At 41.9% G+C, this 18,111-nt stretch overlaps 1 protein-coding gene across 1 annotated transcript in view; it reads left to right on the top strand.

The window, feature by feature from the left end:
- Window positions 1–18,111, top strand: part of RBMS2 (RNA binding motif single stranded interacting protein 2) — an 82,304-nt gene that overhangs the window by 47,178 nt on the left and 17,015 nt on the right. Inside the window, exons 2-4 of the mRNA XM_042452264.1 lie at window positions 10,493–10,689; window positions 15,348–15,406; window positions 16,643–16,734. Of these exons, the coding sequence (XP_042308198.1) occupies window positions 10,493–10,689; window positions 15,348–15,406; window positions 16,643–16,734 (348 nt within the window). The remainder of the gene's footprint in view (window positions 1–10,492; window positions 10,690–15,347; window positions 15,407–16,642; window positions 16,735–18,111) is intronic.

The following is an 18,111-nucleotide window of genomic DNA, read 5'->3' as shown; positions in this document are numbered from 1 at the left end:
GCTGTGCTTTTAAGACTTACCATCAATACTTTTTGAGGAGTAGTGGTTCTCCAGGACCAGATGAGCTACATCCAAGGGTATTAAAAGAACTGGCTAATGTAATATCGGAGCCATTGGCAATAATCTTTGAAAACTCCTGGAAAACAGGAGAGATCCCAGCCGACTGGAGGAGGGCAAACGTTGTCCCCATCTTCAAAAAGGGGAAAAAAGAGGATCCCAACAATTATCGTCCAGTTAGTCTGACATCAGTACTAGGAAAGATTCTGGAGCAGATCATTAAACAGAGAGTCTGTGAACATCTAGAAGCCAATGCCATAATCACAAAAAGTCAACATGGGTTTCAGAGAAACAAGTCATGCCAGACAAATCTAATCTCTTTCTTTGATAAAATTACCAGCTTGGTAGATGAAGGGAATGCTGTGGATATAGTATATCTTGATTTCAGTAAGGCCTTTGACAGGGTTCCCCATGACATTCTCACAAACAAGCTTGTAAAATGTGGGCTGGACAAGGCAACTGTTAAGTGGATTTGTAATTGGTTGACCGGCCGAACCCAAAGGGTGCTCAACAATGGCACCTTTTCATCCTGGAGAGAAGTAACCAGTGGGGTCCCACAGGGCTCTGTCCTGGGCCCAGTGCTATTCAACATCTTTATCAATGACTTGGAGGAAAAAATTGGGGGAATACTTATCAAATTTGCAGATGACACTAAAGTAGGAGGAATAGCTAATACTCCAGAGGACAGGATCAAAATTCAAAATGACCTGAATAGACTAGAAAGCTGGGCCAGAGCTAACAGAATGAACTTCAACAGGGAGAAATGTAAGGTACTGCACTTAGGGCAAAAAAATGAAATGCACAGATATAGGATGGGAGACACCTGGCTTAAGGAGACAACATGTGAAAGGGATCTAGGAGTCCAAGTAGACCACAAGTTGAACATGAGTCAACAGTGTGATGCGGCAGCTAACAAGGCCAATGCGATTTTAGGCTGCATCAATAGAAGTATCGTATCTAGATCCAGGGAAGTAATAGTGCCACTATATTCTGCTCTGGTCAGGCCCCACCTGGAATATTGTGTCCAGTTCTGGGCGCCACAATTCAAAAAGGACATTGAGAAACTGGAGCGTGTCCAAAGGAGGGCGACTAAAATGGTGAAAGGTCTGGAAACCTTGCCCTATGAGGAACGACTCAGGGAGCTGGGGATGTTTAGCCTGGAGAAGAGAAGGTTAAGAGGTGATATGATAGCCCTATTTAAATACTTGAAGGGATGTCATATTGAGGAGGGAGCAAGCTTGTTTTCTGCTGCTCCAGAGAACAGGACCCGGAACAATGGATGCAAGCTACAGGAAAAGAGATTCCACCTCAACATTAGGAGGAATTTCCTGACAGTAAGGGCTGTTCGACAGTGGAATGCACTTCCTCGGAGTGTAGTGGAGTCTCCCTCCTTGGAGGTCTTCAAACAGAGGCTGGATGGCCATCTGTCGACGATGCTTTGATCTGGATTTCCTGCATGGCAGGGGGTTGGACTGGATGGCCCTTGCGGTCTCTTCCAACTCTATGATTCTATGATTCTATGATTCTATGAGAGTTTACTGTAGTCCTCCAGCCATACCTTAAGATGACCCTCCAGTGGGCATAGAGGGCTGTGGTTGGTGTATCAGTTTTAGATCTGTTCTCAGATGTTCCTTGCATATGAAATGAAAATTTAATCTAGTCTAAGCACAACCATATTATTTTTGGAGTTAATGAAGGGCAGACATAGGAAGCACTTCCACTTGACAACGGTTAGGCCTCAGCTGGTGTTTGTGTTTTGTACAGCCTGTTTGGTTTCACATGAGCAATGCAGAGGAATTTCACTCTGCTTTAGGGAATGAACATAAAATGGCACCTCAACTTGGTAGGGTTTTGATTTCATCTCAGGAAACTGTGGGGTTCCCCACAAAAGAATTTATCCGACTGTTTACATTACCTGTGTGAAAAAGCGGAAAGAAAATGACAACTGAGAAGTATATGGATGCATGTTCAAATCCCACTATAGAGGCACATTTTTATTTTCTGAATGTAAATTGGAAAATTACCCTCTCCTTCCCTCCAAGGAGCCTATCTGTTTGTTTCCATGTTGACTGTTTGTGCTTCCTTACTGGAAGAAGGTGAGCTTGCAACAGTAATTCATCCAAGGACGCAACAGGCAACCTCTTCTATTGATGAGTAATTCTGAGTAGTAAATCATGCATGGATTCAGTAGGCAGCATCCTCTGTGGGTGTGTACTTTGTGCTCACAGGAGGCTTGTAAGTACTGTGTTTATTTATTTTCCATGGCAAGCTAGCATGCCCGGTGCTCAGTTTGGGAATTACTGGAGTAAACAGCCTGTATTCACCTGCCATCTCTGAGTGATTGTCTTTGTTCATATTTGGTGAATGGATCCTTGAATATAGTTGATGAAAAAATAATCTTGTACTGGATCAGTTGCTTTTGATGGGAACAGGCAAATTTTAAATTGAGAAAACTGAATCAGTGAGCGTGGCCCATAAACACAAGTCCTGGAAGGAGTAGCAGCTCTTTCATATCACTTTCTTGCTGCCTTCAAGACTTACTGAGGTTGTTCTGTTAGGTCCAGGAGAAAGGTATGTAATAATCATACAGCCTGTGTCAGAGGTTGGACAGCTTCAGGTATCAGGAATCTGTTTTGCGTGCCCCCCCCCCCAAAAAAAACAAAAACAAAATAAAACACTGAAGCTCACCGCCTGGAGGCAGGTGCAAAATGGTGACATAAACAAACAGAAGTTTGAGTAAAAACTAAGCAACAGGGTGCCTCTGAGCATATGCTCTGCCCAAGAAGTTGCGATCCACACAGGCTTAACACCAACTCACAGGTCTTACACCAAAACAGGCCCTGGTTTTTCTCCAAGCATTCTTTCAAGCAATCTAATTCTGAGGGAAAGGTGCTCAGTTGTTGCTAATATTAATTGGAAGTCACTTGCTGATCTACAGGTAGATTTTGATCTATCTTTGGTCTATCCTTGGCCTGCCATACTACAGTACTACAGTAGCAGTACTGAGGACAAGGCTGGTTGCAGACATGAGGTGATAGATGCCTCTGAAAAAGTTGTGGTTACATCCAGAGGGTCTGGTCCAAAACTTAAGACAGCAGTTTCTGAAATAAGAAATCATTGCCACCAGGCCATAGAACCACTTCATAGTTTGGATAAGCCATTTCCTGGCCTACACACACACACACACTTTGAAAGGCCCTTCAGGCGCAAGTTCCCATAAAACTAAATTTTAATGTAACCATGAGCATATCCATTTTCACATAAATGTTAGCAGCAAAGAAGCCATTCATATTCTCTCTGATATTACTTTACAGAGATTATCGTTTAGTTGTTCGACATGACAAAAATATGTTAGTTTTGTGAGTGCAAATGTAGTCCTTCTGTCACCAGTTGGATATGGCTTTGAACTATAACAGTCCTGTAGTGTACTTCATTTTGATTACTTCAGAGCAGAAAACATAACCCATTGATACTGTATTATATTTCAGTTTCCTGGTGGGGTTTGCGCTGAAGCTAGGAGAGAGATTTTCACAGCTCTGAAATGTAGTTTACTGTTATTATACTCCATTGCTAGATGTGTGTGGTTGGATTATCTGGAGAGAGAATAATTTTCTACATCTCTGCATTAATGCAGAATCAATATTGCAAGTTTGAGGTATGTCTGAGGATGGTTTGGATTCCCAGCTAAAGAGACCCCAAACAAAGTATTTGCCAAATCTTGATAATCTAAATTGTCCTTCAAATTTCCTCAAAGGCCAATCTGTGTTCAGTGTTGTAAAGATGCCTCATGCTCCATTGACTTACATGCGAACAGGCTGTGCTCTGAGATATTCAAAAACTAAACAGTAATGAATTTTTTTACATAAGCTTGAGATCCAAATCAAAGCAAGGATGCTTGTTTTTTGCTGCTATATTTGTGTCTGCATATGCAGTTTGTGAAGGCTGGGTGAGGGAATTCGTATTCTGCTGCCCAGTCAAAAGAGGAGGAAAGTCCTAGATTTCCTTTATGATTCCTATGGGCTGCTTTCTCTTCTACCTTGGAGGAGAAAAAAAGTTATCAAGGTTATATTGAAACCAGAAATTCAAGATCCCTGTCTGCTCTTGGTTCAATGAGCTCAGCACCAAGCAGGTCCTCAGAAGTGGGAGAATCCAGTGGATTTGGCTGGTGGTGATGGCGTGTTTTGTTAAACAAACAAATGCACATATTGTGAAGTCAAAGGCTTTTACGGCCAGCATTCATAGATTTTTGTGGGTTTTTTGGGCTATGAGGTCATGTTCTAGAAAAGTTTATTCCTGACCCTTAAAGTAAACAAAGTTTGGCTACCAGTTCAGAAAGCACCAAAATCAAGTCACATATATGTTCAAGTCTAACAAACCAATTGATGAAGAACTGAATGGGCAAAAGAGATTGCATTGTCTATGAAGAAGATTTAGGCCAGAAGAGGCCAGTGCTTTAGCTGCTGTCCTATTATGTACTAGTTTATCCAAGAGGAGTGAGTCCCAGATTTTTGCCCACCAATCAACCAAATAACCTCCTTTCTAATTTTCAGTATCTTACAGGCATTTACCAAGCAACAGGTCATAACATCTTTGTGGTTTAAAAATTTATTTGTCAATAAACTGAAAGATTAGGAAAAGTCCTCAACAATAATTCACTTTTTGCTTCCTTATGGCTCCAATTTCATCCAGTAATTGAGAACAAAAGTTGTGAATGGCTGGACGTTCTAGCCACATATGTAAAAAGGTGCCTAATTAATTCCAATCTCATCAGTTTAATGGCACAACATTTTAAACGATTCTGGCTAACCTAGCAGGATGAGATCATCCTGAGCTGTTTCCCATCCTAATAATTCCTTTATTCTGAGATTCTAGAAGATGTTAAGAGTTTTCGATTACCCAGCAAAATGCTTTTAGGCAAGGGCTTCATTTCCCATTTCAGCATGTGGACATCTATCCACTTGATAGAACAAATTCAGTGCAGGACAGAAGTATAAATACTCCTGAAAGGGACACATCGTAATTGGAAAGAATAGCAAAGATATTAATTACTGACCCTGTACCATCCATAAATGTTGCATCCAGGTTGACTGTATGTCTACTTTGGAACTTTGAAAGGCAAAGAAGATTAATATTGTGAGAACTGCTGCACAGAAAATTTTGGATTCTAGTACAAAAACTGAAGGCCTAAGACCTCTAGAAGCTGAGTACAAAAGGCTTGATGCCTCTGTTTTCTTCCAGGGATGGAGGAGAAAACTCCACTGCATGAACCTGGATAATGCCTTTTGGCAAGTGTTGTTTCACAGTTTTCTGTATACCTATTAAAAGTACGGTTTCCAGCATGGCAGCCATATTAGTTTGTTACAGCATAAACAACAGAGTCCTGTCACACCTTAACTTCAGACACCAGAATTTTTTTCTAATAAAAAGGCATTATGTGGGTTGTGAGATATTTTCTGACTATAGTGAGAATTCCGTTTAGGATGAGGATTAAGGTTAAGTTAGGGTTCAACAGTGAGCCAGTGTGGTGGTGTTGTTTGAGCGTTGGACTGTGACTCTGGAGACCAGGGTTCAAATCCCAGTTTGGTCATGGAAACCCACTGGGTGACCCTGGGCAAATCACATTCTCTCAGCCTCAGCAGATGGTAATGGCAAATCCCCTCTGAACAAACCTTACCAAGAAACCCCCATGTAGTGGTACACAAGGTACACAATAACATCAAAGGATTTAACATTTCCCATGAGAATTCCACAATTCCCCCTCCCCTTTCTTGCAGAAAAAAATTCTATTACCTGCAAATGGAGCCAAGTGACTGATAACCAGATCACATCCTTTTTGCCTCATAGCATCATGATTAACTAAAAAAAAAAAACCTGCATGGGCATTTTTTGTCCCACTACTTTACAATGGCTGGGACAAAAAAAGCACACTATTGTTAAAATGGAACAGAACTGTAGAGACCTTTTTTGTCCCTTGGGTTTTTTTAACCACTACATGGCTGAAATTTGTGGAGGATGTTTATAGTTGTGCAAGTCACAGTGTCACAGAATGTCTACATTATGGGTCTAGTTCTATGTGGATTCTACAACAAAATGTAAGCTGGTGCATGATTATACATTTACAAAGTTATTATAGCATGTACTTTTATAGAGTATGGTTGACTTCATCAGCTCTGTCTGGAAGATAGTCTATACAAGTTTGTGCTATAATAAATTTTAGTCTTGATGGTGCCACTGGATTCGTTTTTTCTTTAAGTTACAGAAGTCCTCTTTTGCTTTTACTCACTTCTCTTGGCTGACTAGTGACTACAGTCAAGCATTGGGAAGAACTTCTTAAAAGAAGAACTGTACCATAGTAGAATACCTTACCATCAAAGTTGAAGGACTCTCTTTCATTTCAGTTGTTTAAAGAGATTAATGGCTACCTCTCAGCATCCTTAAGCAGTGGACCCCTGCATGCCAGAGGGTTGGACGACATGACCTTTGTGGTCCCTTCCAACTCTCTGGTTTTGTATTCTGTTCAAGGTAAAGAGTAAATACTTCCTAGCAAGGATACATAAGAGGGGCATCTTAATAAACAATGAGAGGTAGATATAATTAACTTACACTAGATTCTTCTATTACTTTTAATCTCGTTGAGAAATTATTCTGTCCAATAACCACTTGCCCAAACTTCTGTAAGGTTCCTGAATGGTCATCTGTCTTAATCCGTGATCCTATACACAACTCAGCATGTAAACATGTTCCATTGAACTCAGTACACATACAGATTTGTACTGTAGGGTGTGGCATGTATTCTTGTAGGACATAATAGTATACATGGACAGAGATAACTACAAATCTAGAAATTTCACAGTTGTTTGCTTACATAGTCTCTAAGAAGATAATTCTGCAAAAGGTATTTCCAGAGGCCTTGGATTATGCTGAGATTGTAGAAGGACTCTTTTTTTGTGTCAGACAAATACATTGCAATTGTGGGCACATTTTATGAAATGGACAGTGTAAATGAAAAGTTGTGCCAGTGTAGATCTGTTGCTGTTTATACCACAATACTTTTTGTTGTTTCTATCCTTGTGTGTCCATGTTGAGTAAATACATCATAGGGAAAATTGATTTAATTCGGTTATTTAAAACTTTACTTTTTTTCTTAGTGATTTTAGATAATGGATTTAAATTACTATGGAATTAATTCACTCTGCATTGTAGTGGCTGTACAGACTATGCAAAAGTGAATGTAGCAGTTAAAGTGATAAAGGTTTCTTTTCCCATCCTTTCAGTGTATGTTTAGAAATAATGAGGGCGTTGAGTCAGTTTACAGCCCTGTAGTGAGAATATCAGATACATATGATAAATGTGAATGAAACGAGAGTGCAATGGCATTATTTTTTGCACACACTGCTGGTATGCAGAATACAAACAGCTCTGCCTTTATTATTGTTTCCACAGGCTTTTATTTCCAGTTGTACTCTGCTTCTGCCTGTTCTTACTTTGAAGCCTCCTTACAGTCCCAGACTTAGGCTCCTCTCAAGCGGTGAACTAAGCCTGCTGAATAGCAGAGCAGTTTTGCAATACAAAATACTCCACCCAGAACTGTCCCAGTGGGCAGGGCAGACTCAATGACTTCAGCAGCACTTTGCAAATGAATGATGGGAATGGAGTGTCCCTATGCGTAGCCAAACATATGTGCCTCTTGTCTAGTCCCACACATGCCCTGGAGCAGAGAAGTAATTTTTAAGCTCAACAATCCAGTGTTTAAGACTGTTTCTCCTCCTCCCGGGATCACAAGTTCTTGAAAACTGCTTGCGGAATGGGGCAGTGTTCAGAGAATCCTAGGAAGGGAGCCTTGGAAGTAGGCAGCTAGTTTTGAAAGTTCCATGCAAAGGGGACTAGGTTTTTCTGTACCCTTAAAAAAAAGGTGAAATGGAAGAGATCAGTATGGATAAGGTTTCCAGCATGTGCTCCCCTGCCTGCAGCTTGATCTGCAGACATGAGCAGATGATCATGCTTATTTTGATGCTGTGTCTCAAGTTTGGAGATTAAGCTGTTGTCAAAGACACAGCACTTGTCCAGCCAGTTTTTGTCTAGCTAGTTGGCAACTTTAAATGCAGCTATACATTATTTTTATTCAAAGCACCACCCTCTTTTTAAGTTTTCTGAGATGTTTTGGTTTATTTGAAAAGCATTTTAACCCATAGCAGAATTTGGAAGGTTATTTCTGGAAAGTAATTTCCCCTCAGTATTTGATGCAGTGTTTAAAAATGTGGTTTGTTGCTTTTATTCATTACAATATTTTAAAAAGTAACTAACATTATACATTGCATTCCATGTTACTTTTTGTTAACTGGAGGGTGGATTTTAGGATTGATAAGAGATTGCCATAAAGCTTGAGAAATTCATGTTAAAATTATAAAGCATTGCTTATTACACCAATGAGTAACTTTTTCTCCACCATTATGTCCTTTGGAAATGGAACTTGACTGCAGCTTTATTAACCAAACACAAAGCAACTTGTTACCAATATCTACATTACCTGCAAGTCATTATACAGTACTCATCCCTCCACATTGGGATTAGGGGCATAAGGACCCACGTGAATGTGGGAAAAAACACAAATAACAAAAACACTGTTTTTACCTGAGAGAACACCTCTCTAGGAATCTCTAGGTCCTCCAAATTCTAGTATGGTGGCATCTAGATTTGTCAATACACTCATCCCTCTGCATTTGCTGGGGTTAGGGGCACAGGACCCCAGTGAATGTGGAAGACCCGCAAATAACAAAAACACTGTTTTTACCTGAGAGAACACCTCTCTAGGGATCTCTAGGTCCTCCAATGCAACTCTGTGGTCAACATCTGCCAGACATGGACCATAGCATTGTGCTGGAGGAACTACAAATGCCTAATAGAGTGTTCTCTCTAGTATCTCTAGGTCCTTCAGTGTGATGTTTGGTTAAAGTTAACCATAAAGTTGCACTGGAGGACCTAGATATTCCTAGAGAGAACAAATTAATAAAATCGGTAAATAATAAAATCCGCAAAGGTCAAATCTGCAAATGTCGGGGAATGAGCGTATTTCCAAACTCTCTTCTAAAGGCTTACCTGATATACCTTCCGTTTATTCATTTACTGCTTTTGTGGAACATTAGCTATCATAACTTTCTCCAGAGCATCCTGCAAATGTTAGTTTGATGTGCTGATAATTTTCTTCATAGATCTTTAGTCCGCTGTCTTAGAACTGCAGTTCCCAGGATTCCACGGCGATAGAGAACGTACTGTTAAATTTACTTATACTAACATCATTTGTGTTTCATTGACATGGTAATGTTTCTAAAAGGTGGAACAGGGAATTACTTGGCTTCTAAACTGAATTGTAGAAAAAGTCACTACAGAGATCTAGGCAAAAGAGAAGGAGCTGTATCACTCAGTGCTACTGATTATCCTTGCATTTTCCAATACGTGCCTGCGATAAGCTCAGGCAACAATATCCTCCATGGCAATCAGCAGGAAAAATGAATATACTAGCAAGGGAAGCTACATTTCTGCCATGACACAATGGCTACTTGGATACTTAGAAATGCTTCTTAGAAAAAAAAGAAACGGCACCTGAACACATGAGCAATGGGCATGCATTCATTGTGCAAAGAAAAGGACTGTCTAGGAAATCCCAGAGATGAGAATGTTCTAACCAAATTTGCTTGCCGGCTATGTGATTATGACATCAAAGGAGCCTCAACCAATGATAGTGAGGATGTTTTCCCTTCCTTTGGATGCTCTCCTCTCTGACAGTGGCTGTGTTGCGGGGCGTGCTTTTGTTACTTTCACAAGTTAAGATCCTCTGGAAGGGTGGAACTTCTGATCATCCTGGATGAGGAAACCTCTTTACTTCTCCCCATCCGGGGATTGAAGGCAATTGACCAAGGGACACTTTGGGCCTGGAAGGGTGGTAGGGTGTTCTAGACCTGAGAAAGGAAAAGACTCTGACATGCCCATTGGTCTAGGCCAACCTGATTTCACAAATACGTGCCGAGTGTTTGCTTGAAATTGTACATTCTTCCAAGCAGAGGAGGAAGAAGAGAGGATGTAGGGAGTGATTCTGGTGTTCTTGTCACAAGGACCTCATCTAATACTGCCTGAAAGTGGGTGCATTGTTTCAAAGAGCTTGTGCCAGAAGAAGACAGTGAGCTCTCTTCTTCCACCTATTGCTTCTCTCTATAAGGCATTCTGCACATGTATCTCACAGTTGCAGCATGTTTCCTCATTGTCTGGAGATTAAAGTCATAAATTTAGGAGGAAGGGAAAGTAGGAGCAGAGTGGATGGGATTCCACAGATCTCAGTTTGCTTCTACCTTGTGGTTAGAAATCTTTTCCTGCTAGCAGTATTACAACATCATTTTTTACTCTTTCCCACCACAGACTCTTTTCTCTGTTTGCCCCACAGCCTTATGTCTCAGTGGCCCAACAGATGGCACCCCCGAGTCCCAGTGGCAGCAGCAACAACAACAGCAGCAGCAGCAGCAGCAGCAGTGGGCCAGGCGGTGGAGGTGGTGGTGGGGACCAGCTGAGCAAAACAAATTTGTATATCCGGGGCCTGCACCCGGGTACCACAGACCAGGACCTTGTCAAGCTGTGTCAACCGTAAGTCTCTGGGATAAAGTGACATCAAAGAGAGAGCTCCTGTTATAGTGGGAATCAAAAGATTAAGGGCCCAAGGAGATATCTTACTGCACATAACATGCATCTCCTTCCCCTGGCCGGAATGGAAACCTTGGGCTTTCCCGGGTGATGCTTTTGTCATTCGCTGTAACGAAAGGTATAACATCAAATGATGCTGCAACAGCTGTGCATCCCAACATGTTTATAAATGAGAGCCAGCATGGCCTAGTGGTGTGAGTGTTGGACTACAGCTCTGGAGACCAGGGTTTGATTCTCCTCTTGGCTATGAAACCCATTCAGTGACCTTGGGCAAGTCACATGCTCAGAGCTTCAAGGGAAGGTAATGGCAAACTTCTTCTGAATAAATCTTGCCAGGAAACCCCATGATAGGCTCACCTTAGGGTCACCATAAGTCAGAAATGCTGGCTTCTAGAACATGGGCACATAGCCCCCAAACCCCACCAAAAACGATGTTAATTCTGCTTTTGCTTCCTCTTCACATTTCATTTCATGTATTTATTTATGCTCATAGACCAAAATATAAACCAGACTATAAAATAAAATTATATGAGAGAGAGAGAGAGAGAGAGAGAGAAAGGCCACTAAAATTCATAAAGCATAAAACTCATATTTATGATTGATAAATTTGAGATTCACTTTGCCTCATCCTCCACTAGAGCCAAATTTGACAATGGATTGGTAGGGCTGGTTCTGAGCTTCTTGGCCCAAGTAAGAAATTCCATGGGGAGAGATCAGAGCTGAGAGAAAGGCAAGCTCCTCCCAAATCTTTGTATCTTTTTCCAAGGAGGCTTACACCATACCTATGATCCAGTGCCATGTATGTGGAGCTGGCAAAACAGGGCCTGATGACAGACCTCCAGATGGAGGATGAAAGAGAGCACATGCACAGAAAGGAAGGTGACTAGGCTTGGAACTCCCCATCACTCTGACATTACAAGATGTCTTTGGACACTCATGCAGCTGTGTTACCTGTCATCACTGCTCTTAGTTATGTTGACCACTCCAATAAAAGCTGTTCTGCGCTCTTGTAAGTGCCCCTACACCTCAGTCTAGTTGGTATCCTATCCCAGAAGGGCAAGAAATGTTCTTTTGGCATTGATATTGTGTGTGATCCATGGAGGTGATGTGAAGATAATTGTACCCTAGATAAGGAGTAATGAAGGAGAATGGTTTATTGGGGGAGAGGTTAATATTAAAACAATATTTAAATTAATATTTAAAAGTCTGTAGATGCCTGTACACACACACACACACACAGTCTATAATTTGCTATTCACCAGAGCTTGGAGAAGTTATTTTTTTGGACTACAGGTCCCAGAATACCGCAGCCATGGTGGCCAGAAGAGTTTCCTTTCCCAAGCTTTGGTATTTACATAGGGAAAGCTTGTCTATTTTATGTCTCCTACCTGCCAGGGTTTGCCCTATTCCACTTCTCCATTCCTTGTATAAACGAGTCTGGGGCAGGCTATAGAGCTTAAAGCCAGGAGGCCAGGGAGGGTGGGCAGGCAAGGGGCTGTTCCTCTGTCACCTCAGCTCACCCCAGCCAGGAATGCTGGATCCTTCCCCAAAGCCACACTTGACAAAACGGGCCTGCTTCAAAACCAGGAATCCGTTTTGAGTGTGAGGGAAGGGATCCTGGACAAGAGTTGCAAACTGCTGCTAGCAGGAGGAAGATATGGTGAGGGGAAGGGAACAGATCCAGAAGTTGAGTCCTGGCAGTGGCCGGGAGCTGGGAATGCTGGGTTGTTTCTGATGTTGCCTTCCCCCCTCCTCTCTCTCTCTCTCTCTCTCTCTCTCTCTCTCTCTCTCTCTCAACAGTTGTGCTCAGTGCCCCTGGGGTGTCTCAGTCAGTTCCCACATCTGCAGAGTAGGAATTCCCCCTCTTCTCCCACCATCCCTTAAGCCAGAGTTTTCAGCACCACATTCAGTCCTGTGATCTGTCCCACTCTGAAACCCTGCAGCTGGACTCCCTTGAGCTTGGGCTGGGAGGCGCCAGAACTTGGTTGTTCTTGGCACCGCTTGGATTTCCTGGGCTTGTCCTTCCCCAGGCAGGAAATCCTGCTTGAGGTGAACAGGAAGCATGGGAGGTGGGGTTGCAGGGTAACTGGGATGGACTGTGAAGGGTTCAGCAGCTGTAGAGAGCGGGAAGACTGTCAGACTTATTTTGAAACATCAAACTAAGATTCAGTTGTTTTATTCATGCTGGCGGTTTATAATGACTGAACATATCTTGTTTAATTCAGTAGAAATTACTTTGGAATAAGCATGTGTAAAACCGAGCTTCACCTCAGTAAAAAGGAGTTGAAGACGATCCTGTTCAGAGAAGCGTTCCCAGGCATTGCATAACTGTTACTTGCTATTTGATGTTTCTTTGTTGTCTGTTTTATTGAATCATTTCCTGTATTGCTATATATTTTATATGTATTATCCTACAAGAAAGGCCCCTTCCCCTCCACCACTCCCTTCTCCTTTTGTGTCGTGTCTTTTTAGATTGTAAGCCTGAGGGTAGGGAACCGTCCAATTAAAAAGATTGTATGTACAGCGCTGTGTAAATTTACAGCGCTTTATAAATAAAGGTTAATAATAATAATAATAATAATAATAATAATAATAATAATTCACCTTTAGTTAATTGATAAAATCATGCACAAATGGAATGCTTCTCTTTGGGAGAAAGAACTAAGGAGTACAATACCATGTTAGACAGAATAGTTTGTTCTAGCAGATAAGTACCTCACAAGAACAATATTTAACTATTCAAAGCATGAAGGGATAGCTAATACAGGCTCTTATCTGAAATGCTTGGGACCAGAAGTGTTTTGAATTTTGGATTTTTATTTATTCATTTACTGGATTTTGGAATACCTGTATTTGCATATATGCACATAATGAGATATCTTGGACATAGGGCCCAGGTCTAAACATAAAATTCATTTATGTTTCATTCCATTCACATTCTATCATCTGAACTCTGCATTCTTCATGCCTGGAATTATATTGCGCAAAATCTGGTGAGGAGTTAGAAGAACAGCATCACCTGCCCACCAAATTCTAAAATTTTTATTATGCAGGTTATAGTAGCATATATAAATTATCCTGCCTAATTTATTCTGCATCTGTCAGCCACAAGGGAGGAACAAGAAGTCATGTAGGACACTAAGGCCCTGTCTCCTGCCAAGCCTGTCTCTGGCTTCTGATATCTCTCTAAGTACTAATAGATTTTTAGAAAACTTCTTTCTATAGCCACAAGGATCAGGGGCTTGGTTTTTTTTTCTCTCCTCTTCCTATTCCTTTTCTTCCTTCCTACCAAATATCATGTTTTTGAATTGGTCACCAGATAGTAAGTTCTATGATTACAGATGTGCAGGGCATAGAGTTTGGATGTGCCTGCTGGGTTGTCCCTGCATATTCTGTCTCTTGCCATGCAACAAACCAATCTTTGTCAAGGCTTGTGCCCTCTACAGAGCCAGTTCAATGAGTCTGCCACATGCCAGTGAAAGATTTTCATGGCGCACACCAACTGTATTTGCTAATAAGCTTTATGTCTGTAAATTCATAGGATCACACATGGCCAAGTGTGGCTGTGGCATCATTGCTTGTAAATCACTCGCTTGTGCCAATATATGTACCAATTTCAGTTGTCATTTATGTTCATTGGTAGACAAATGATAAACCCAGCTACTACTTTGTTTGCTACATGAAACAGTGTAATCAAGGCGTCACCTTGGAGTGAGAGGATGATCTTTCCCATTCCCTGGTTGGGCTCTTATGCTTTCAACAGTTACACAGTAGGTAAGATATTCAGTGAAACTGTTCCCAGAACTCAGATGTGATGATGGAAGAGGTATTACCTGTGGAATTTCTTTCTATTCTTCCAATTTATGGAATAGGGTGAGGTTCTTGTTGTGTGCTTTCGAGTCATTTTTGACTTGTGGCAACCCTAAGGAGACCCTATCTGGGAGGTTTCTTGGCAAGGTTTGTTCAGAGGCAATTTGCCTTTGCTTTTCTTTAAGGCTGAGAGAGTGTGACTTGACCAAGGTCACCCAGTGGATTTCCATGGCTGGGCGGGGATTCAAAACTAAGTCTTCAGAGTCATGGTCCAACACTCAAACCACTACACCATGCTGGCTTTCAGAGTAAGAGTAAACAGAGTAAAAGACATGAGTTCCAGTCAGATGGCAGACATTGCACTTCACATTTTAGAAATGTATAGTTAGCTGGGGAGATATATATCCAAGATATATGCAAATTTGCACCAACAGTTCTAGCTACTAACCACTAGATGCTTTTAAGTTTACAGTGGACCCTTGTTATATGCTGGGGTTTGGTTCCAAGATCCCCCGTGTATAACAAAATCCGTGTATGCTCAAGTCCCATTAAATATAATGACATAGCAAAATGATGTCCCTTATAAAAAATGGAAAATCAAGGTAAATTTATACTTTTTTGGAACATTTTCAAACCGTGTATACTTGAATCCGTGTATAAAAAATCCGTGTATAAGAAGGACCGACTGTACTGGATTGCCTCATAGAGCAGGAAGCATTTGGTGAACTTCAGTTACTATTGGAATTGCTTTAATTCTGTCACTGACCCTTATGCTTTTTCTGTGCTCTCAGATATGGCAAAATTGTTTCCACCAAGGCCATTCTGGACAAAACGACCAACAAATGCAAAGGTAGGTGCCAGCCAAGTTATGCTTTTGGCTCCAGGGGAGAAAATAACCTTGTAACTACACACAAGAGGGAGGTGGTGTGTAGGCTTGTTACCATTCCTCAGGTGCCTGGTGTCTGCTTCATGTTTTTACATGGGAACATTCGGAGTCAGAGTATTTTAATGTATAGTTTTAAACCACCTTCTGTGGGCCTGTGATTAAGAGCCCTTCTTATCCAAAGTCACCTTTTCTTTAATAGGTTGGTGGCAGTGTCATCTTAGGGGCTTCAAAATCTTGAAAACTAAACAAAGGTGTGAGAGAGGCGAGGATCAGAATTGGAATCTAGAGCCAAGTTTCCGGTGGAGGATGGGTTCTGTCTGGGAGATGGGGATGGGTTATCTGTGTGCTCCCACACAGGCGGTGCCTGTGTGGGGTGGGGAGTTGCATTCCTGTCATGCCAGACATTGCTGAGCCGAGGAGGGAGGAACACCCGCACAGAGTGAAGGCTTGGAGAGGGGAAAGGGAATCGCTCTGCAGCAGCTCGAATGCTATGCAAGTGAAGCAGGCCCTCATTCATCCCCTTTCCTGTCAGTATTTGCTACTTGGCCAGGTAGCATTAGCTCAGTGTCTCTCTGTGTGTGTACCTTCATGTCACCTGTTGACTTATGCAACCCCATGGATTTCCTAGGGATTTCTTAGGCAAGGAAAATTTAGAGGTGGGTTTGCTGGTTCCTTCCTCTGAAGTGTAGCCCACAACACCTGGTATTTGTTGACACTCACTAGGGTGGGCCCTGCTTAGCTTCTGAGATCAGACGGGATCTGGTGCCTTTAGGGTATTTAGGCCCTCTCTATTGGTCCTCAAAATTTACACTAGCCGTGATGGGTGCTAGAAGGTGCAGTGCTGTAGAGAATAGAAAGAAAGGTGGGGAGAGGTGAAAAACGGTGTGTTGGGACCTGAAAATATGATTTGTTATAGGATGGGCTCAAGAAAATGTGTTAACTTTTAGAGCACAGAGTGTGGGTCATACAAAAGCAGGGTGAATAGTGCCAAACTCTATGATCCTCCAGCTGTTTTGTACTTTATCTCCCCAAAGCCTTCACAAATGACGATAGATTCTGGGAGCTGAAGTCTAAAACATCTGGAGGACCAAAGATTGAGAGTTGTGGCACAAAAGGGTTCCCCATATAATCAATTCCTCTGCTGCATAAGCAGGGTTCTCATGGACTGTCAGCCTAGCTTTTATCTCCTTAATCCTACAGGGTATGGCTTTGTGGATTTTGACAGCCCCACAGCAGCTCAGAAGGCAGTGACAGCACTCAAAGCCAGTGGGGTACAGGCCCAGATGGCCAAGGTAAGATGTGTACTCCTGCATCTGCCAGCAGGGCCTAACATCCCTTCCTTCAACTAAGGGGTGAAGCCTCCTCCTTGGCTAATCATTTATAACCCATGATTAAGAATACCAAGCTATAGGAACAGCAGGTTCCCTGGAATTTCATCCAGCTTAGGCAAGCTCTTCCCCTGAGCCAATCTGCAAATACATTTTTGTGCCCTTTATATGTTATACCACTGTCATGGAAGCTGTTTTTATTTGAGTTCATTCCACAATACTGCTGTAATCTTTAAAGGGCACCCTTGATACAGGTTTGCTGTGATGACACTTCTACTTGCCAGGAGCACTCAGCACAAACCTGTGTGGTTGGTGTGTTTGGCAGGTTTGCCCTTGGCTCTCCATGGTCTCAGGCAACCATTTTGCTACAAGTAAACCAAGGACAGCAGTTTACCTAGGGATATGTTGAAAGCTTGGATGCGAATCAGACCTCTTATCCTTGATTTGCACTTCCCTGAGGAAAGCAGGCAGATGACCTTATCCCAGGGCAGATGATTTGAGTATCTCTCCTTGTATTGTCTCTTCTGACTGACTACGACTTTCCAGGCAGACAGAGATCTTTCCTTTTACCTGCTACCAGAACATTTTTTATCCTGGAGATGCCGGGAATTGAAGCTGGGTCTTCTGCATGCAGAACAAATATGTATCTATTGGACTGTATATCAGATGTCTCAACCATTTCATGATTTTGATAGTTAAATCAAGCTAGCAGGGAGAGCCCTCAGGGGCTCAAACCAGTAGATACACAAGAAAAAGATGTCTCCCTCATTGGCTGTCTCCATTGGAGAAGATGTTGTTGTTATTTTGGATCTGTCCAGGCCATTTGTAAAGGCCTCTACATTTTTTTGAGTCTAAGAGAAGCTGCACATTTTATGTAGCTCATGTTTCATACTGGTGTACGGCTAGTGCTTCCCACAGCAAATACATAACAGTACATGCATGTACCTGTGTCTTTAAACATCTTTGTATACGTATTTGGACACCTTGACATTTCAGAATGCATGCACAAATATGCATGCATTATGCATACTCTGTGCATAGTGTGGAAAACACTGGTGTTTGCGCATTCTTTACATCCGTTTTGAAATCCCAGGTCCTTTCAATGCTTCCAAGCCTCAGTTTTTCCTTTGGTATCTCAACCCTTGGTTTTTCAGTAAGGTTGCCCCAAGCACTGTAGGTGCTTGTGAACTGACTTCTCATTGTTTAGTTCTCCACCTGTACTGAGAGCCTTTATTATGCACAGAGGTTGGGATATGGCAAGTGTGAGCAGAGAGAGGCTATGAATTCAGGGAAAGAAAGGAATGAGTCCCAAGAGATGGGATGGACTATTGCTAAGCAACA

This window comes from Sceloporus undulatus, chromosome 2 (genome assembly GCF_019175285.1).
Source record: "Sceloporus undulatus isolate JIND9_A2432 ecotype Alabama chromosome 2, SceUnd_v1.1, whole genome shotgun sequence".
Classification (NCBI taxonomy): Eukaryota; Metazoa; Chordata; class Lepidosauria; order Squamata; family Phrynosomatidae; genus Sceloporus; species Sceloporus undulatus.
Note: the sequence above shows the minus strand (reverse complement) of the source record. Positions and strands in the feature narration are given on the sequence as shown.